At 40.8% G+C, this 22,725-nt stretch overlaps 1 protein-coding gene and 1 long non-coding RNA gene across 7 annotated transcripts in view; both read right to left on the bottom strand.

The window, feature by feature from the left end:
* Nucleotides 1-2,123: 2,123 nt before the first annotated feature.
* Nucleotides 2,124-22,725, bottom strand: part of EML4 (EMAP like 4) — a 156,162-nt gene continuing 135,560 nt past the window's right edge. For all 6 annotated transcript variants that reach the window (XM_047744155.1, XM_047744154.1, XM_047744156.1 and 3 more), the window contains 6 exons: nt 20,313-20,401; nt 18,555-18,652; nt 8,872-8,959; nt 8,210-8,308; nt 5,144-5,274; nt 2,124-4,294 (listed from right to left, as the gene is read on the bottom strand). In XM_047744155.1, the coding sequence (XP_047600111.1) occupies nt 3,821-4,294; nt 5,144-5,274; nt 8,210-8,308; nt 8,872-8,959; nt 18,555-18,652; nt 20,313-20,401 (979 nt within the window). In that variant the 3' untranslated portion in view covers nt 2,124-3,820. The remainder of the gene's footprint in view (nt 4,295-5,143; nt 5,275-8,209; nt 8,309-8,871; nt 8,960-18,554; nt 18,653-20,312; nt 20,402-22,725) is intronic.
* LOC125108396 (uncharacterized) lies at nt 13,085-17,911 on the bottom strand. Its single transcript, XR_007129892.1, has 2 exons — nt 14,180-17,911; nt 13,085-13,964 (listed from the first exon to the last, which is right to left on the bottom strand). It is a non-coding gene; the product is annotated as an uncharacterized LOC125108396 (long non-coding RNA).

Below are 22,725 nucleotides of genomic sequence, written 5' to 3'. Positions count from 1 at the left end.
CACAGAACATTTAACATGACCCGAGACCCTGTGAGGACAGCCAAGAGCGCCTCTTTACAAAAGGGCACATCTATATTTTGGTAGAAAGGTCTGGACCTTTCTGTGGTCCTTGAGGACTGTAGCCCAGGCGGAGGAGGCTTTTCCAGCAAGGCCTGGCTTCCGTGCTGGGGACCGACGTGCAGCATCACTGGGCGGCAGCTTCCCCCACCCCTCCTGGAGCAAAGATGGAGAAGGACACAGGCCTTCTTGCTTCCCTATCTCCTTTCCAGATTCTCTATCTACCCTCATTTTTTCCTCCTCCCTCCGTTTCTAAAGGCTGTGTTTCTCCAGGCACCTGCGTGGCTCAGTCGGTTAAGCATCCAACTCTTAATTTCGGCTCAGGCGTGAGGTCAGGGTCCTGAGATTGGGCTGTGTTGGGCTCTGCACTGAGGCGAAGCCTGCTTGAGATTCTCTCTCTCCCCCTCTCCCCTGTGCGCACTCAAGTCTTTCTGCTAGTATGAGTGGCAGAAGCAAGCTTTGATGTTACAAAACATTAACAACATCCTGGCATGGCCATTATCTAAGTAAAGGAACATGGGCCACTTGCTGAATCTCCATGTCCTTGTCTACAGACTAACACTCCGCCAGCACCCCATGGATCACGGCCTGGGGTGGGGGAGGCGCGCGGTGGGGGAGGCGCGCTTGGCCACACAGGTGCTCCTCTGTTGGCTGCTCTTCTTGACCCAAGTCCCACCGAACTGCTCGTCAAGCCTGTCGTTTCTGTCCTAAAAACATGTTCATAAACTCAATCCCTTCATTTCAGTTCCGGCTTTAAGCTGGAAACCCAGTTCCTTTTAGAAGTTACACCAACACACTGATGTGTTTAAAATCAATTTCATCATTTCCCCTTTATGGATCTCCCTCTTCTTTGTATTGAGGGAAAAATCACAGAGTTCAGTGGGTTTGTTCTGATGCCCATCAAGCCATTTGTCTCCAAATTGGTCGAAGATCAATTCCCGCCCCAAGGCAGCTTCTCAGAGGCTAGTGTGTTGGGAGTGGTTGGGAACATATAGTCACCAAGGATGTATCAGGTAACAAAGAAAACCTCATCATTTCCATGCTTTTAAAAACTAAGGTATGGAATGCTCCCAACCTGATTTTTCAGAAAGAAAAATTTGTAGCGGCCAATTTCTGGTTGTGGCGCACAGGCTGTGTCCCGAAGCAGCACGGGGGAGAGGGAGGCTGCTGGGAGTGCAGGGCCCTGCCGACCCCCAGGACTTCACAGAGGCAGCCTGCGGGGAGGCAGCGACAGGAGGCTGGCAGGCAGGTAACCAGGATCACCAAGATTACCCCATGTTAAACATTAGAGAAAGTGTAGACATGAAATAAATTAAAATGAAGCTACCCCCCCAGTAAGCGGAAGCATAATCAGAAGTCGTTTCCTCTAACATTATGAGGTGGGGCTCGTTCTGACCAGAATAGGGGTATCCCCAAGCGTCAGCTGATTAACTGCTGTGTCTTTTGATAACGGACAGTCATGGAAATGAGCCGTATAAACGAGGAGTCAAGACACCGGAAACATTTTGATCATTTTATTTTATAATCTTCAAAATTTTCTGCCATGAGACAGGAATGCATGATAGAAATGGCTCAACATCTTCACATGAAACACTTGGATTCATTTTCATTCACAAGTTTTCCTAAAAACATCTACAATTTCATAATCCCACCCACTTGCAACCATTATCACAGATTTAATTGACCATTAAACAGTAGTTGCCAGCAATAGAGAGCTGGGACGCTTTCTGCGCGTTAGTAGTGTCTTGTGAAACTTCCACCCAAGAGTATCACGAGTGTAAATCTCATTGTACACAGCAACCCCAGAGGTGACTGGTGTCCCTCAATAAACTCCCTGCTGGTCACGGAGAGCTGTATCGCCCAGGTGCTTAAAGAAATGCTTTTTCTTCTAGGACTACTTGTTCTTCTCAGTATTCTTCTCGCAGGGAGTAACACGTGCTGGCCTGATATTATTGATGCTCTCTGAAAATTATGTATAGAACATACTGAAAAAAGATGGACTGCTTGGAATCTATCTCTCTCCTTCTGAAGAGAACTACTTTGAGGTTTTTTTTTTTTTTTTTTTGGAAAAACTGTAAACAAAGAGATATACATGGACATATACCTATACACATAGAGATATACACTGAGTATTTTCAATGTGGCGTATATCTTCCTATATAGATACACACAGAGTGTCTACACTCACCCCTTCACACATACCCGCACCCTTACATACAGCATGTGAATATAAATGTGAGTGTCCTTGGGAGTTCACTGGAGTTTGTATATTAATTACCAAATGATGATGAGATACCTGATTTGTATTACTCCTGAGAAGGTACTAGAAGGGAATGACAGTTCTGATGCACTTTGGAATGGCACAATCACGTAAACACTTGCATACTTATACTTAAGACTTCTGAACTCATTCAAAGTTTCTAAACATGATCTAACAACAACAACAAAAATTCAGCAAGTTAAAAAATAAATCCAAGGTTTTTTTATAATCAATGTATAAACAAATATATAGGAAATGCATATTTGTCGGTAATTATAGTAGAAAACATGTACTTAAGAAAAAACAGTCTTTTGACAAGAAACAAAACTATCCAATGCATAAGACATGCATTGCCCAAAATAGCAGAGGACAGCCACATCAGAACTGCAAGGCTTACAGCAACTCTACCAGAGAAAAATTACCATATATAGAAAGTCTGTTAAGTATGCAATTTATAAAAAATTACTGTGACTGTTATTCATACTTCCATAAAAAAGAATTTGTAATTTTCAGTCTTACCCCCTCAATATAATCTGTATAAAAACTACAACTAAACTGATGAATTTCAAGCACCAATTCAAACTTACTGTATTTATATTTCTCCTCTTATCAAAGGAACAAATTATGAGGAAGGCTAAGCTAAAATTAGCCAAGTAATTCCTGCAGTTGAGTTTTATAGGCATGCGGTTTTTCTTCTTCCATTCACTTGAATGCCAAACATTGAAAAATGTTTTGGCCAGTAAAGGAATCCTTGGAGGAATCCATTATTTCTGAGTATTAATGGTTTAATATACATTAAAAGCTCTTTAACAAACCACTGCTTTCTTCGTTCTAAGAGAAGATTTGCACACAAGAAATGAAGGGACTGTTCCTCGCGACGACTTAGAAAAGGGCAGCACCAGACGGCAGATGAGGCAAGCGCATCTGGACAGCTAGTGCTCGTGTAAGGAAATGGCGCTGGGACTCAAGGCAACCCCACTACACGGGGCAATACTGAAGTTTTTAATAAAAAATTTCCACTAGACATTTGGGGTGGGAGGATCTCTCAGTAAGAGAGCATTTTTTTGTCTTCAGATTTTTCTGCATCCGGGGAAAAACAAAGTAGCACAGTCTGAGCCAGCAGATGAGTAACAGTGTTTGTGATGCCTCTGGTTGTTCCTGAAGAAAACTTGTTCAGATAACAAGGGGTTTATTTTAAATCCATACAACTGCTGTCAGTTTCCAGTATTTACATCATGCCACTTACGTAGGGGGGTAATTTCTGAGACAATGTTTCAGTCTTTCCTGCTGTTAAGTTTGGTTAATTCTCAACACACACCAAAGCCAACCTTCACTGGGCCGGCTGGTGGCTCTTCAGAGACTGCAGGTAAGTCTACTGAAAACAGAACGCGTGGAAATGCAGAGCTGCGAGAGTGATGTCCCTCACTCCCGGCCTGTTACCTGAACTGTCACAAGATCACATGCAGCTGAAGGAGCAGAGAGAGTCACACTGAAGCCCTGCGGTTAAGACAGGGCTGAGGGGTCTTGCTGGTGCTCGGGAAGAGTGGCCTCACTCTGCTCCTTGCTGCTCTCCGGGGACGGCTCCTCATACATAGGCTCACCGAGGTCGTCACTGCCCCCTTCACTCTGCTCCTCGACGTGGTCCTCACTGGGCGCCATAGTCTGTTCCAGGCTGTTCTCCAGAAGTGTGGGAGAATTGCTTATTCTACTTTCTTCTTCAGCTGTCTCATTTAAGGGCTGGGAAGGAGGTGGTGTGGGAGTATCAGACTGTGGGACACTTTCAATGGAAGGGATGGGGGCTTTGGTTAGAGTACCATCGGCTACAATCTCATTTTGAGGCAAAGATAACTTTTCCACAAGTTTCCACTGAATGATGCTCATGTCTTTTCCACCAGTTGAAATCAGATGACTGTCATTATGAGTAAAACTGACATTGGTGACATGGCTGCTGTGGGCACTGTACTTGTGACTGGGAGCCTGGAAGAAACAGACAGGAAAATTAAACTCATTCTTTACATGCCTTTTTACAGCAATGGAAGCCACCAGGTAAGGGAGGTAATTCAGATCACAGCCAGAGTCAGCATGTCTGAGGAATGGAGCTAACAGTCATTTGCTTTTAATACTCATTTCTATGGGAGAAACAGAGTAACATACATACATCCATACAGTCAGACCATATTATTTCCAAAAATAACGTAATAAATAGTCTGTCAGGTTAACTACGTTCTGCTGAGACGGGTAGGGGAGAATTTACTAGGTGGGAGGATGGAAGGTGATTTAGGAAATGGCTCCAGGAGCTTTATAATGTTGATTGTATGTGTAACAAAATATTTTAGTAGGTTTAGGAGACATTTAAATATCTACTAAAAAATTAATGATAAACTAAAAATAATAAAACCTCTGCTGTCTTCTCTAACAGTCTTCTGGACTGTAATGGTGAAGGAGTAAACGAGCAGCGCCGGCCTGGACACTAACCCCCGCCCCGGGCCCCTCAGCATCACAGTGAGGAGTAACTGCGCATCTCTTCTCACCAGCAACACAAAAATATCCCCAAACAAAAGGCCCTACAACACTTGTTTTTTTTTTTTGTTTTTTTTTTTAAAAGATTTTATTTATTTGTCAGAGAGAGAGAGGGAGAGAGAGCGAGCACAGGCAGACAGAATGGCAGGCAGAGGCAGAGGGAGAAGCAGGCTCCCTGACGAGCAAGGAGCCCGATGCGGGACTCGATCCCAGGATGCTGGGATCATGACCTGAGCCGAAGGCAGCTGCTCAACCAACTGAGCCACCCAGGCGTCCCAACACTTGTTTTTAATAAATTGATTTTACCTTTGCTTTGGAGCAGGGATACTGAAACAGATGAACTTTGCAGAAGTCATCAGCAACAGCGATCACCTTCCTGTTGTGGGATCGCACCAGTGCATTGATATCGGTCCCATCGGATCCTTCTGGCCAGACACCTTTGATACGGAAACACAGGGGTGTGGAAAAATGAGTCTAAAATATAACTGCGATGCCACGTGGGTTTATTTAATTTTAGAATCTTAAACTTAGCTGCTAACATTTCCCTTACAAATTTCTTAGTGGTTCAATGCGTCAAAGGATGAAGTTTTACCTTAAAATCTAATAAAATTCAATGAAAACAGCCTCAAGATGGAAAATTTAAAGACACAGAAAGAAATACTCACTAGTAACCAGCAGGTGGTGCTAACGAATAGTTTTAGCTTAACTCCCCTCCGCAAATAAGCTCTTCCTTTTTAAAGTTTCTAGTCGGAGGGGAAATTCTGTTTACTCGTACAGCAAAGTGCAGGAACACAAAGGTACAGCTCTAGTTCTTCCCAGCGGACTCTGCGGAAGCCGTGTGAAATGTACACTTTCTTTGCTGTTCTCTGCAGGCAGGCACTTCAAAGAAAACCTCCAAAATTCTTTATCTTAATGGAAATGCATAGGCCACCCACTAGTCTACCATGCTATCCCACAGAATTTTCACGCAACTATTATTTATATCCAGAGACATAACAAATTTAATAATTCTGAATCATGAGGCACTGGTAATCACATTCAACATAATTAGCACAAAACACGATTAAGACTAGATGGAGGCCTGCGCATGGCTGGAACGCCGTCCACTTCATTATCAGTTAGGAAGGACGTTAGGTTGAGGTTGGTGTAGAGGAGAGTAACTACCATGACTTCCAGGGCTTTGATGAAACCTCAGATGCGAGGCCTTCTGGCCAAGCGTCTGCGATTTCATGTTCTTGGAGCCTTCGTCGTATCCCTGGGGGTTGCAGCTTTCTATAAGTTTGCTGTGGCCGAACCAAGAAAGAAGGCATATGCAGATTTCTACAGAAATTACGATTCCATGAAAGATTTTGAGGAGATGAGGACGGCTGGTATCTTTCAGAGTGCAAAGTGATTTTGGAATGTAAAGAATTTCTTTGGGTTGAGTTCAATTGAAGTTTGTCACTGACCTGTGTTCCTGAACTATGAAGCACGAATATTGGGTTATGAAATAGTTTGTCTTGATAAATAAACAACTAACAACAACAACAAAAAAGACTAGATGGAAATTATGGAATCCAGAAGGGCTGAGATGCTGGCCTCCTGTTGTTCCGTGCTATTCCAGAGAACAAGTAAGTTTTTGGTAAATTCGCTAAAACACATGGAAACACTTCTTAACTGACATCTCTTAAATAAATATTAGCTACTGTTTCTGCTTCACCCAGAATAAGGAAATTGTATATGGATGAGTTAGAGTTAGTTTTTAATTTCTTGTCAGCCCAGTACTCTCCTCCGTCTCTACAGCAGTTGCATTTAGCACAGGGACTTATAATGGATTATATTTCTCATGTACACAGCAAAAAGAACTGTTCTGATCTATGATCAAGCTGGAAGAGAGAGCACAACTGTCAGAAGGCAGAGATGTTGTTAAAGAGAAAAGTATTAATATTCTGAACATTGCTTTAGGTATTGACGTCCCCCTCGTATCCAGTATTCTAACTACTAAGTAGAACATCTCTTTTTTGTACTTTGCAGACGAGGCTTTATTATCTTAACTTTTCCATTTGTCTTGTAACTTCTTCAGAAGGGAACCCCCAGATCGGGAAGGGCTTAGAAAATGGTCACAGGAAAAGATTTTGAGAAATATCTAAAACATGAGATTAGGAATGATTTCCAAATTTTATCTTTAAATAATGTCTCCGAAAAATGCCTTTACATTCCGACAAATGGTGCTGGGACACCCGGACATGCACATGCAAGAGAGTAAGAGCTGCTGACAAGGACGTGGGGGCGGAACCCTGGGAAGTCACGCTAGCGGGAATGTGAATAGAGCAGCCACTTTGGCAAACGGTCCGGTAGTTCTTCAAAAGGTTAAACACAAGGTTACCACTGGACTCTGGAATTCCACTCTTAGGTACATTTCAAGGGAAATGAAAATATGTCTATAGAAAACCTTGAACATGCTTGTTCAAAGCAGCATTATTTGTATTAGCTGAAAAGCAGAAACAACCCAAGTGTCTCGTCACCTGACGGCGGGTAAACAAAATGTGGGGTGTGCATACAAGATGCGTACAAGGGCTCTCACTCAGCCATAAAAGAAAGTGCTGACACATGCTACAGTGTGGATGGGTCTTGAAAACATTCTACATGAAAGTCCAGAATAAGCAAGTTATTAGAGAAAGAAAGTAGATTAGTGGCTTGTGGATACAGGGGTGGGGAGGAGTAGGAAGTGACTGCTTATGGTTAGAAGGTTTCTTACTGGGGTGATGAAAATGTTCTCAAATTAGACAGTGATGATGGCCACACTACAGTTCTAAAACCACTGTACTGTTCTCTTTAAGAAGGTGAAATTAAGTGTTATGCTCAATTAAGCTATTTTAAAAATGCTTTTACAAATTAAAATACTTCAGTTTTCACGTGGAGGAAAAAAAATGGGAAGGCAATCTGTGCTATTATGTATACTTCTTTTTTTTTTTTAATTTTTTTTTTAAAGATTTTTTTTTTTTTATTTGACAGAGAGATCACAAGCAGGCAGAGAGAGAGGAAGAAGCAGGCTCCCTGCTGAGCAGAGAGCCGATGCAGGGCTCGATCCCAGGACTCTGAGATCATGACCTGAGCTGAAGGCAGCGGCTTAACCCACTGAGCCACCCAGGCGCCCCTATGTATACTTCTTTCAAGTGTCTTTTGTATTAAGGACCAAAAGTCTGCTGGATTTTGCAGAGAACTTCATATTGGTTTGATCCTAGTACACTCGATTTCTCTAATCTGACATTAATAGCGATAATGCTGAAGAACACATAACAGACTCTTTTTTATTTAGAAATTTAAGCAAGTAATTACTATGTACAAGAACACCCACAAACCATCTTTTCCCATCAGGTGTCATGTTCTTACCAAAGACTTGAAAGCCTAGTACGCAGGTATAGGTTGTCCAATCAGTGTCCTTACAATCTGATCGATTCCTGATTAGTTTGCAGCCATGTGTAATGTCCCCTTTAAATTGAGAAACAGGAAATATAGTCATAGTACCTGTATAAATGTATTTGAAAATTTATCTTGATTCAAACTAGCTATGTTTATTTGTAATCCATACACTGAAATCCATACACTGAAAAACATTAAGATACATTTAAAAAGGAAAAATAAAGTGTTCCCTTTAACAGGGTTTATAAAATTATAAAATTGTTCCCCACTGAAATTGTTCTTTCTTTAAAAAGCATAAGTGCCCATGTATTATACTCTTTCCTCTCTCCAGGAAAAGTTAAATACAAAGCCGTATTAGAGCAGCAATCTCGGGGCACCTGGGTGGCTCAGTGGGTTAGAGCAGCCATCTCCCTGAGTAATTTCTTAGGACTACATGTCTACATATGTAAATTAATTCGTTACTTTCTTGGAGAAGTGAACTACATTTGAGATTTTCACTCTTTAGCTCAGAGTAACATACTGTCAAGTCAGAGAGCCAGCACGCATTCTCTGCACAGTTCACACTCTGCACAGCCGGATCATTTGTGCCCTGGACAGACCTGTCTCAGCTGGATGTAATCATTTGTACTTACAGTACAGTATCTCATAGTCTCCTGAGTTGGACATTATATACTTGTTGTCTGGGGACCAGTCAAGGTGTGTGATATAGCTGGAATGTCCCTAGGGAATAAAAGATCAACTATTAGAAAGCATTTAGCGTTCTGAACAATCAAGAGTTTAGTAGCCAACAGGTTTTCTGAGAAGCCATTCATCTGGAATTCCTAATGTGTACAGAGGGGTATCACAGTGTCTAGAACTGACTTGAGCTCACAGAAGGTCTCTAGTTCTTTTTCACCCTATCTTGCTGGGAACTGAAGGTGCAGGTATGCAAAGATACCGAGTGATACACGAAGAGTTCTAGGAGAACTCCAGAATAGGGGTGAAAGGTGGCTCAGCCGGTGGAGCATCCGACTCTTGATTTTGCTCACGTCACAATGTCAGAGTCATGGGATCAAGCCCTGCGTCGGGCTCTGTGCTCAGTGTGGCGTCTGCTTGTCCCTCTCCCTCTGTTCCTCCCCTTGCTCTGGCGTTCTCTCTCTAAAATAAATGAAATCTTAACAAAAACAAAACAACTTTGGAACGAAAAAGGGATCTCACTACAGTGGGACACACTGAGCACCTGGAACTTGGGAGTATCTTGCTGGCCTTTCCACCCAGACAGCAGCAACGAGCACCTACTACCTGTGTCAGACTTCCAAGAGGAGTCTCACAGGTTTGTGCCTTAAAGGACACTTCACAGATCACCTACTGTTCGGCCTTTTTTTTAAGTCACTGGTGTCCCCTTTAGAAGGGCTTAGTTTTCAAGAACAAAGTAAGGGTTCCAGGTTGGTCACAGAGAGTACATTTTTCCTGGGCTGCTGCTTAGCACCCACAGTACAGCCCCAGAGCTGGGGAATGCGGCACAGATACATGGGCATGGGGAGGTCTCCTAGAAAAACTCTTATCTCCAAAGAGTATTTGTACTCCTTCAGAACAGCTGGATCCAATATGACCATCTGACTCATTAAAACATTCCTTAAACAGGAGACATGACCTTTTTCTGGTCTAGTTTTTACTAACACTGTGGGAATTAAGACAAAAAACCTATTAAATGCTGTATTTTGTTGCCTTTCTATGTAAGCATTTGAGGATTTCTAAGATAAATCACAAGTCTTAATGGTGGCACAATGAGACTCAAAAGCACTTTTATTTCCTATAGTCTGTGGTAAAGCATATTTACTTTCTATTGTACTTTTTGAATTACAGCTTTCTGCACGTATTTTTTTAAAAAACTCAAAAGTACATTAGATGCAGTTTCTAATGATTCACATAGTATTCTTTTTTAACTTTTTTTTTTAAAGATTTTATTTATTTGACAGAGATCACAAGTAGGCAGAGTGACAGGCATAGAGAGAGGTGGAAGCAGGCTCTCCGCCGAGCAGAAAGCCTGATGCAGGGCTCAATCCCAGGACCCTGGGATCATGACCTGAGCCGAAGGCAGAGGCTTTAACGCAAGGAGCCACCCAGGTGCCCCAATTCACATAGTCTTCTAATTACTCCATTATCCTTCTGAAGTCTAATGACACCTCTCTGGAGCTATGATCTCCCTCACAGTGCTATATGACACATATATTTATACATTTAAATACATTTAAATGCTGTGAATTTGAGAACTGTGAAGTGCCTGAAATCCCGAGTTTAGGAGGTATACTGGAAAAAAAAGTTGGGAATCACTTGCTAAGCAAAATGGAGACCTACCAATTTCACAAGAAATCAAGTTTCAAAGCCAGAAGGACACATATGGTTACTGGATATTTTCTGAATCTGGCAGGAGGATAAGGTTCACACAAATCCTTTTCATGGTACGCATGTTGCCTTGTTCTGGCAGTAGAAGCCATGCCTCTCAGATAAGAAAACTGCTAGCTACATGCACAAAGGATATTAACAGATTAACTAAGCAAAGTGCCGTTCTCCAAGAAGCATTCACACTAATGTAGAAATATTTAAAAATATCATCTGGGACTCTGTGAAAAGGTTTTAATAACATTATTTAGAGGTGCATCAGAAGCACTGTATACATAATATTCATGTAGTTCCATCTGTATTGGACACAGCACATATTTAGAAGGTAAATGAGTATAAAGTATTCTCAAAAAGGGCCTCTGAGGGGCTCCTGGGTGGCTCAGTGGGTGAAAGCCTCTGCCTTCGGCTCAGGTCATGATCTCAGGGTCCTGGGATCGAGCCCCGCATCGGGCTCTCTGCTTAGCCGGGAACTTGCTTCCTCCCTCCTGCCTACCCAATACAGAAAATACTTCCTCCTCTCTGCCTACTTGTGATTTCTCTCTGTCAAACAAATAAATAAATCTTTAAAAAAAGGGGGGGGGCTGAGTAGAAAAAGTACCCAATACAGAAAAGACTTTGGGGAAGTTACCAATTTATACTGGAAAAACGAACTGAGTACTTTTTCCCTGGTACGGATTCCAATATATAAGCAAAGAAAAGATTAAATGTAACTGGAGTCTATAATGTTACCTTCCCAGACAGCACCCTGGAGAGTCCTTGCCCTGCCCAACTCACAGGCCACGGAAGGTACGTGCACTGCGTGAGGGAAAGTAGCCTCACATTCCACCCCAAGGGCACGAGACACAGTTGGGAGCAAAATCTAGTATACTTCCTTGTAAAGAAACAGTAAAGTACTCTAAGCTGGCACTTTCATTACTATTATTAAGTAATCATAGTAATAGATGAAGCCCAAAAATAATACTCTGAAAAAAAAAGAGAAATATTGTAGCTAAATCTTTGTCACCAAGAGGATCATCTAAATCAGTGAGTTGCAACACTGGTTATATATTAAAATTACATGAAGAGTTTTTTAAAAAGTAGCAAGGCCTAGAGTTAGGGATCTAGCCTTTTCCCTAAGGAGGTATTCAGGTGACTCCTCCCCCCCATCTAGAGCAGTGCTGTCCAGTAGAACTTTCTGTAGTAATTCAAGTGTTGTGTATGTGCACAGTCCGGTACAGCAGCAACTAGCCACCTGTGGCTTCTGGGTACTTGAAATGGAACTGGATTGTACTCAGTTTCATGAACAGAAAGTTCTGGTTAGTAGCTGCGATGCTGGAAAATGCAGGTAGAGAACAGTCCATTTCGTACTCTACGGATTTGAAATACCTCTTTTGTTATCTAGATTTCCATATAAACAGACATCTGTTTCTGGACTCTCTTTTCTGTTCAATTAGTCTATCTGCCTATTTCTAGCCAACTGTGATAGTTTTGTGGGATGTGGAAAATTTCAGATGAACTTTAGAACACTTTATCAATGCTGAAAACTTAAGTAAGATGGCATCAAATTTAGAGAGGAATTTGTAGAGAACAGATATTTTTATCAAGTCTTTTAACCTAAAAACACATTATGTCTCTATTTTTTCAGTTCTTTTTTTTTCAACCATGTTTCCTGTGCTTTACTTGCTAGATTTATTCTCAAAACATCTTTTTGTTTTTGTTGCTTTTGAGAACGGGATTTTCCCCCTTGCAATCGCATTTCTTTTTTAAAAAAATTATTTATTCGAGAGAGAGAGAGAGAGGGAGAGCATGCGCAGAAGCAGGGGGAGGGAGAGGCAGAGGGAGAAGCAGATTTCCCGGTGAGCAGGGAGCCTGACTTGGGGCTCATCCCAGGACCCCCAGATCATGAACCAAGCCAGAAGGCAGACACTTTTAGACACTTAACCACTTATCCAACTGAGCCATCCAGGTGCCCCCCCGTCCCATCATTTTCTGATGCTCTTTTGCTGGTTCACGGGAAAGCTTTTTTTTTTTTTTTTTTTTTTAAATATATATATATATATATATATATATTTTTTTTTAAATTTAAGTAATCTCTACAGGCCATGTGGAGCTCTAACTCAACAACCCGAGGTCAAGAGCTGCATTCTCTTCCAACTGAGCCGGCCGGGTTCCCCCAGGGAAAGCTATTCTTCAGTGTCCTGAACAGCTGTCTAGTCAATCCACATTCCGCCCCCTTCCCTGAAGGATGGAGCTGAAACACTGATTTCCCAACCCCTTCTGCAGCTAGGGTGCCAGAAACCACTGAGTGGGGCTTCCAGGGAAACTTTTAGAGAACGGACTTAGGAGGAGAACTACCTTTCCCCGGTCTAATCCTTTCCTCCTGGAACGAGGATCTGATAACCAGAGAATGACAGAATATAAAGAGAGAAAGATTCTGAGTCTTTAATGACTTCTGCTAAAATGAGAACACATCCCTCATTTTTCTAAGTCACCCGGTACTGCATATATCCTGTTACAGTAACAACAAATCCTAATGCCTTACTGAAATACTGTAAGTTTTAATGGATTAGTTTCTAGAGATTTCTAAGCAGACAGCTTTAGACCGTTTTCTTTTTTGATGTATATTCTCAATTATCAAACTCCTGGCAAAAAGGACACTTGCTTTTACCAGCACTTCTTCCCTGCCCTAACAGACTCTGAAACAGTGCGCCGCTGCAACCTCAATGTACCTCATTTCCTATGTTACCATCTCAGAGCAGCAGTGTTAAAAGGGATAGAGGAATTTGAGCCAAGCAGAAAGCCAGTATGTTGGCAATCGGGTGTAGAATAAAATCATCTTAATCCTACTGCAAGTAGAGTAGAAACTTCAGGTTAATCAGAACACTTAAACTCTTTCAAGGAAAATACACAATTATCCATAATTAGAAAACTCTTCTTGAACTTTCACAGATTCATATTAAATGCTGAAAAACACCCCTAAGTACAGCCCGGGGCTCATCTAGTTACCGAGTACAAGGCTGCTGCTGCTGCTGGCATCCAACACTGAGCAGAGAACATTCTCGGCACAGTGTATCCACGGTCAACTCTGGGTCTCCCAGCAGCCTGCATGAGGGCGCCCACTTAGCAGAAAACAAGTCCAGGGGGGCAGAGAGAGGTTTCGTAACTTTATAAAGAAATGGTGGAGCCAGAGTTTAAGCCCAGGTCAGAGAACACAGCATTTAATTCATGCTTATCTTTTACTCATTTCTCTAACATTGAAGATGAGCAGAAAGTAATTTCAGAGTAGCATTTTAAGAAAAGGAATTTACAAGTAACTAAGGACTTTTTCAGTACATTTCAAAATAACACAGCTGAGATAAAGAAACTGTGTAGAGGGGCGCCTGGGTGGCTCAGTGGGTTAAAGCCTCTGCCTTCGGCTCAGGTCATGATCCCAGGGTCCTGGGATTGAGCCCCACATCGGGCTCTCTGCTCAGCAGGGAGCCTGCTTTCCTTCCTCTCTCTCTGCCTGCCTCTCTGCCTACTTGTGATCTCTGTAAAAAAACAAAAAACAAAAAACAAAACAACAAAAAAACCACAAACCTGTGTGGAAAGTAACAGATTGTAAAACTTCACACTCCTCAATTCACATTCCTCAAGGAATTGCAGATAACCAACCAGCGGTCTTCAAATTCTATCTATAAGATCTTTCTTACACATTAAATATTATAAGAAATGCCCAATATGCAAAGCAAAGAAAATCATATCCATACCAGCCCGGCTTAGCCCCACTCCCAACCTTAGGGCTTTGCAGGAGACCAAGTTAAAAAGAGCTCCAGAACCCAAAGCCTTTTTTTTTTTTTTTTTAAATAAACTTTTCTATAGAAGCAGTTACAGTATCAAAATGCTTAGGGGTGCCTGGGTGGCTCAGTCACTTAGATGTCAAGGTCCTGGTTTCAGCTCGGTTCATGATCTCATAGGCATGTGATCAAGCCCGGCTCTATGCTCAGCATGGAGTCTGCTTGAGATTCACTCTCCCTCTGGCCCTGCCCCCACTGACTGCAGCTCGTCCGAGACTTACGCTCTCAAAAAGAACTAAATCAAACTGCTACACAGTCAATGTGTGATACAACTATGAACCCCTGAATCCTACAGTTTAATCAAACCACTTTTTCTAATATGTACTAAAGACTAAGAAGATGGATGTTTTCATGGAAAGTAAAAGAAAGAAAAAAGGTTATTTTAAATTATATGGTCTAATTACCAGGCAGAAAATGCCATAGATCTGGTAGAGTCGGCTTGGGGCGTGTGCTGGAGGGAGTGCAGAGCACCTAGGGGGAGCCCATAAGCAGTGCTCCCAGGGGCAAACCCGGGAAGTCAGAGGACAGAGACAGGTCACAGAAGAGAAAATGGAAGGCTGCCACAGACAAACAGTATAGAGCGATGACTCCATTCTCTCTCCCTCTCCATCCCTCAGCCTGCCCAGAGAGGTCAGGTTCATGAGGAGTAGATTACTTCTTGGAAGATCACTGGGGTTTCTTCCAAGAGAAGGCCTGGGACCATGTGTAGTAAACAAACTCGAGGTGTCTGAGGTTGCTACATAGGAGCAAGTAAATTCAATGACTGGAAGAGCAAATTTTGTGTGTTTACAGAAACTGCAGTAGAGGTCCCCCAGGAAGCTCCGAGAGTTAACTTTACAATCAACATAGTGTAAGAGCAGAAAAAGGCCAAGAAGTAAGAGTCATCATAGGTCCCAGGCCGGCAAGGATAGTCCAAGGGTACAACCTGACTGCACGTATGAATCTGTCCAAAAAAGTGTCATTCAGGTGGGTGGTCACCAAGGAGTCACAGAGGCAAACGTGGACAGTACCCACCTAATGTCTAGGATAGAGGGACCTGAAGACCAGTTCCAGGGGTAGCTACTGACTACTGGGGATGTAGGTGCCAAGGCTGCCCACCTCCTGATTATACTCTGGTTTCACACGCATATTTTTGCCTGAAGGGAAGTACTGGCTGGAGGATGGGCATGTCCTGTCCCCTTGGCATTTACATACCTTATTTTAAATGAATAAACTAGCATTCTGAGTTGGTTTCCTGAGGGTTGCTTATAGAGAGAAAACCTGATTGGCCAGAAGAAACTAGGGTTCAGTCCCTTACCAGTTAGCTTTTTTAGAAATTGGTATTTTATAAGACAGTTTTGGAGAACTTGCATGATATGAGTCCATTTCTCTAAAATGGATCTTGTTTTGTTTCTTAGCTTATGACTGTGAGTGAGGCCTTGGCCTGTAGTAACTTTGTCAAGCATGCCTTGCTTGTTCAGTTTTCTTGGGTACCAGTCATCTTCTCAACTGACATTTGCACATAAAATGATGTCACAAAGAGGGACAGGCTCCAACTCCTTGGTTAACTTATTAAAGGGAGATTCTCTAAACTATGGTGGTTATTTAAATACTGACTAGTACTAGTACTAGAAATAAAATAGAAACAGCATTTGTATTTGCAACTCTGAGAGTAGTTCCCAGTCTTCACAACAATCCTATATAGTAGGAACTGTTATAATGCCCAATTTTAAGATAATAAAATTAAGACTCAAAGAAGTTAATTAACTTGTCTAAAGTCTCCATCTAGTAAGCAGCAAAACCAGCATTAGCTCCCTTCTGTCTGTCCTATACCCTAGCAGACAAGAGATTAAGCCAGTTAACATGAAACTGTAAGACCAGCTGGTGGAAGCAGACAGCAAGGAGAAGTGACAGCAGGAAGCAGAGCACAGAACATTCGATAATTAGAAAAGCAGAGTAGCTGAGCCTTTCATTATAGCCTCCAACAGTACTATCAACTTTAACAGTTCCTAAGGATATCTCAAAATAGTACTTTCAAATGTTTTAAAGATAAAAGCTGCTTAATTGGAGAAGGCCAAGTCTCATGCAATTGATAAGCTTGCCATTTCTCAACACTTCCAAGGTCATTCTCATTATCTAGTGTCATTCACTGCTGTTTCCTTTCTGGATCAGTTGTACCGTAAGAGCACAAGACAATGAGATACACACAGAAAAATCTGAGGCACTTAACATTATACTGGAAAGTCTGCTCTACTAAAAGAAGAGGGTCAGCCCTGGATTTGCCACATCAAGATGTGACCAAAGACAAGTCCTTTATCTTGTCTGAAAATCAGTCTCTACATCAGTAAAATAAGAGCTGAGCCAAGTGTGTGCTACAGAGCTACCTGTGAAATTTTGTGATTCTACAAGATTATACTTTAATTGATATACTCTTATTTATTAAGATACAAACTTTTTTTAAAAGGTTGGAGTGAAAAATTAAGAAAAACTTGGTGCCGGTAGGGTAAACTACAGTAACCTGACAATTTCTTTCAGTGGAACATTTCATTTGCTGATGTGGTTACAATGAAGCATTACTGTACTATTCTGTATCACAAATATGATAATCAATTAAAAGATTCATTTATTAATCAATAAATTAATGGGTAATGATTCATAACTGTTATCAAGGCAAAACAAATATTCTGGATAAATTCTAAAACTTTGATGTTGCCTGTAGATCATTTTATAGGCTGGTTTTAGCGTATGGTACAAAATATGTGTGTGCATGTACACATGTGTGTGCATGAAGTATATAAACAAGTCTCTTCTTTGAATAGTAAATGGCCTGGGTTTCACTTATGTATATGTTTCTAAAAATTAAGTCTTTTATTTATCCTCCTAAAACTATTTTGTGATGTGTGCCACCACTAACCACTATTTCATCAACTAATTTTCTAAACCTTTCCTAACATACACACCAAGCTACTTCATTTTTTATAAAAATAATAGTTAACACATATTGAGTACCTATTATTTGCCAAGCACTATTCAAAGTATTTTATACGCATTAATTTATTTTAATCCAGTGAAGCAGAAACTGCTCTTATCCTCATTTTATAGATGAAAAAACTGTAAGTAACTTCCCAAAGTCATACTAGCTTGGAATTGGTGAAGTAAGAATTCAAATCCAGGTAAGCTGATCCCAAGTCGGTGCTCTTAACCACTATGCTATACTGCCTGCCTTTCTTGTCCTGCCCTCACCTCAAATGTATACTTTTTGAGGACAAGGAATAAATCTTACATATATTCCTGGTGTCTAGAACATTTCTTAAGTTAGCAGAATGCTTGCCATAAGGTGTATTCAGTACGTCTGCAGAACTGAATCAAGTTTACCTTACAATGATAACAACGTCAATCAGAACAAATTCAAGAAGAAACAAAAACAAAAACAAAACAAACAAATTCAAGGAAATATGCTTCTGTTAACTCTCTTAACGCAGACAGATCTCCATATAAATTATTATTATTATTTTTTTTTAGATTTTTTTTATTTATTTATTTGACAGAGAGAGATCACAAGTAGATGGAGAGGCAGGCAGAGAGAGAGAGAAAGGGAAGCAGGCTCCCTGCTGAGCAAAGAGCCCGATGCGGGACTCGATCCCAGGACCCTGAGATCATGACCTGAGCTGAAGGCAGCGGCTTAACCCACTGAGCCACCCAGGCGCCCCTCCATATAAATTATTTTACTTTAGCGGTAAAAGAGGTGATACAGGAGACTGCAGGGTGTTGGCAGTGGACAGGAATGTGGGACACTGGGATTAAAAGTGAGATACCCCTTCATTTCTGACTCACATCAATTTTCAAAAAGTGTTATTCTAAGGATTTCCTATGGAAATAGCTTTGATTTAAGACACTGCCTTAAAGCTAGTCAGAAACAGACAGATACTAAACTCCCATCAAAAGAAGAAACACTTCTAAATCACACAGGGAACTGCAATATTCTGCTGCTAAAGTAAATCTGTTTTCAAAGAGATTAAAGTTTAAAGCAGTTAAGGAGAGTAAAACAATGGATATATCGATGTAAAAATCTAACTTCTTAGCACAAGTAAAATTTTCCAACAATTTTACAGCTTAATTTATTTTACTTCAATACTTACAGTGCACTTTCCATGTCTGCTATACTTTCTTCCATTTTCTGAGACTACATAGAGGTAAATAAAGTTGTCATGAGATCCTACAGCCAGGAGGGTGCCATCTAGAATGAGACAGGAAAAAATGTTAACTACAGAAATGTACTGAGCTGCTATTTTATTGGACCTGTACTAAATGAATGATATTTTACAAATGTTAAATCTCACCAATTTAACTGTTATTTTGCATTTTTTTTTTGAGGCAAACCAAAAACGACTTACTTTTTAAAGATTTCTTAACATATAATGTATTATTTATTTCAGGGGTACAGGTCTGTGATTCATCAGTCTTACACAATTCACAGCACTCACCATAGCCTATCCTCCCCAGTGTCCATCACCCAACAACCCTATCCCTCCCACTCCCCTCCCCTCCAGTATGTTTCCTGAGATTAAGAGTCTCTTATGGTTTGTCTCCCTCTCTGGTTTCGTCTTGTTTCATTTTTCCCTTCCTTCCCCTATGATCCTCTGTCTTGTTTCTCAAATTCCTCCTATCAGTGAGATCATATGATATTTGTCTTATTTGGTATTTGATGAATGAACCCTTCCATCCCTAAGCACACTTGAAAAACATGGCCATCTAGTCCAGTCATTTCTTGGAGATACTCAAAGGTCGGGGACTCTGGGGTCATCTCCTCCTAGTTAGTTACACACTGGCTCCAGGGAAGTTAACGAACTCTTATGGGTCTAAGTACATAGCACTCATGAGCTGAGCGTTCAACTGCTCATTTCAGCTGAGCACACATGACTCTCCAGCTTGGGAAGGGACTATGTTCTCTTCTTTTATGGTCTCTTCTATTGTTCTTACCACAGAACAGACGGTCAATAAAGTGCAACTGATCTTTGGATTTTAATTGCTACATTTGTAGCAATTTGCTAGGACAACACTAAAAAAGCCAAGCCAAACAGAAAACCTTTTAAGCTTTAAGATAACTTGTCAGGCTTATAGCCTGAGCAAATATTCTTCCTTCCATGTTTAACTCGGAGAACAGTATTCTGCGCTTCCTTTTAAACAACTTAGAAGCAATCAAAAAGAGCCTTTGAATCCCACATTGATCTAAGGACTGGAATATATTTTCAAATATAAGCAAATGTCATTCACACTAACTCCATGGAAGAATAACATGATTGGAAACATATTAATAACGGGAAAAGGGAATGGGAATATTATGGAAACATAATTAACATTCTGAATAAAGTATAAAGAATTATTCAAACAAGGCTAAATGAATTTATCAAATTCTTATGAGTTTGCTGAGTATTTTATCTAAGTAACAAAATCATGACTATGTAGCCAGTAATACAACTAGATTTTAAAGAACTTGAACAGCCTCTAATAGTGTGTATTTTGAATATTACTATAATTTATATCTTCTTACATACAAAAAAGATTGCTAAATAGATGTAACATTCAGCCTAATACCTATTCAAAATCCCAAGTATGTGTAATTCCCCCAAAGTGGGATTTGACTGTATTCTGCTTTCAACTGCAAATGCAGTTGTAACAGTTCATTCTAAATTTGCTTGATGATTTAGAATGTTGTTTAACTTTAGAAGATCTTTTGCAGTTTCCCGCAACAGAATTTAATCTGATGTTGGGGGACACATATTCAGTAGTTAACAAGTTTAGAGAGTAAAGAAAAAAGTAGTCAGTTTTAGTGGAAGTGAAAATATGCACTGACAGAGAAATGCTGTGAGTGCCAGGATGGGGGTAAATCCGCCTACCTACTGAGTAGCGCACCACAGAGAGCTGTTCATTCCCATCTGTGTGGATAGAAACTAGATCTCTGGTTTCTGCATCCAGAACAAACCACCTGTTAAGAAGTAAAAATCAAAGTTTTCTTCAGATATTAGCACTTAAAGAAAAAAAAAAAAGATTGCTGATTTTTTCCTCCCTTTTAAAAAATTTCAATGAATTTTAATAATGCCTTTAAATATCACGTTTCCATCACCCACTGAAGGATAAATTCTGCAAAATGTTGCTAAATACAATGTATATATATGGACCTAGGCACATTCTCATTTCTATATGGTAACCACTCAATGCCAGCTGGGTATCTTTGCTAGGTAGCACCTAAACAGAAAGTTAAGATGACAGGATCAGTGTTTTTGAAGATTAAACCAGATATGGGGAAAAAGAAATGAGTCAATTGAAACAAAGGACAATTAAGAGCCAATTTCACTGATGGTGACCATATACAATAGAGAAGGTTATAAAAGGGAAATGAACAATAGAAGACACAGAAAAACCTTTAGTAAGGACGTAGGATAGGTTGAGCTGAACACTGAGGGAATAGGCGGTTCAGTGGCAGAGGAGGGACAGCTGCACAGCTATGGAGATGGGAAGGAGCATAGACCGTATGAAGGTCGGAGGGGAAAGCAGAGGACTCTTTATTTAGTGTGATTTCAAAGGAACCAGCAGGGGGCGCGCTGCCTCTCCAATACCTCCACATGCACACAGTGCTCTGAATTCTTTCAAAGGTCGTTTCTTGTTCACATTTACAGGAGAATTCAAAATGTGAACAGCCTTTTGAGAGGTAAAATAATGGTTAAATTTAACTACATTATAAATGACTTATCCAATCTTTTTATAAGAGCACTTGAAGAGGTGCCTGGGTGGTGCAGTTGGTTAAGCCTTGGTTGGACTCCTGGTTTTGGCTCAGGTCCTGATCTCAGGGTTAAGAGATGGAGCCCCGCACTGGGTACCCTGCTCAGTGTGGAGTTTGGTTAACACTCTCTCCCTCTCCCTTTGCCCACTGCCCCTCACCCCACCATGCTCATTTGCTCTAAAATAAATAAATCCCCCCCTTTTTTTAAAAGGGCATTTGAAGGGAAGGATGGTGCTTCAGAAAAAGCATGGCAAAATATGAGGTATAAAGCAAAGAATGGCAACTGAAGACAACTAGAGACTGGATAAGTGAGAGGAAGGCAGGTTATAAAAAGCATACATAGCTGCTTGGAGGACTTTAGAGTTAGGCATGGCCTGGCTCAGATCAGTCACTAAATAAGTATTTGGAGAATGAATAAACAAATATAAGGTAAGTCTTGAACATGACAGAAGCCAAGTTTTAGGAAGAATTATTATTTTTTAAAGATTTTATTTATTTGACAGAGAGAGACACAGCGAGAGAGGGAACAGAAGCCAAGGGAGATGGGAGAGGGAGAAGGAGGCTCCCCACTGAGCAGGGAGCCCGATGTGGGGCTTGATCCCAGGACTTTGGGATCATGACCTGAGTCGAAGGCAGATGCTTAACGACTGAACCACCCGGGCACCCTCAGGGAAGAACTGTCTGATGTGATGAGAACAGGACAAGACTAGCAAGTTTTGTTTTTAAGATGGGAAAAAATCAACCACCAAAATAAGCCAATGAAGAAATCATAATGACAGTTCCTTGTAATTTTGAAGCTTTAAAACTAATACCTGGAAAGAGACCACTTCCCCTTCAGATTAAAAGAAATATTATTTAGGAGAGAGAAAAGGGCATGAAAGAATTAAAAAAGTTTAGTGATGTCGCTTAACATGCCTTAGTGCATGCAACGTAGAAGATGAAAGACTAAAAGATGCTGACTCTTACTACCTATCACTGAAATCCCTCTCTAATTTAAAATATTCATGAATGAATTTTAGTAACTTGTGAGCTATGGGCTGAAACTTCTAGGTAGCTAGCCGATTCATAAATTCTGTGTTCTATGTTGGTAAGAGAAAGCGCTTCTATGTGAATACCTGAGTTAAGGCCAACAACAGGAAGCTGGCACTCTGAAGCTCTCTGCTGTATGTCTAGCGATCATTTCCATTTCACAAGGTGTGTTAACTTTACTACAACTGGAGAGTACCCATAGATTATACGTTTCTTCTGAGAATGTAATTTATTAATCAATTTTTATGGCTAACATTGTTGAACTCCTCTGAGGCCAGAAACACCAAAGCTGATGCCAAGTGAACGGCCTTTTCAGAATCAGGGTACAAAACATCCCAACCCAAAATGATCAGACAGACCTAAAACAATGAGATACAGTGCCACTCTGTAGGTATCAGATGCCAAGTTTTTAATGAATTTATGTAAACTTTATTATCTTAGGCATTTGAAAAATTACCATTTTTTATCAGGAGAGCCCCAACTACTGTTCCCCCTGACCC

Source organism: Lutra lutra, chromosome 9 (genome assembly GCF_902655055.1).
Source record: "Lutra lutra chromosome 9, mLutLut1.2, whole genome shotgun sequence".
In the NCBI taxonomy this organism is placed as follows: domain Eukaryota; kingdom Metazoa; phylum Chordata; class Mammalia; order Carnivora; family Mustelidae; genus Lutra; species Lutra lutra.
This window is presented reverse-complemented; position numbering and strand designations above follow the sequence as displayed.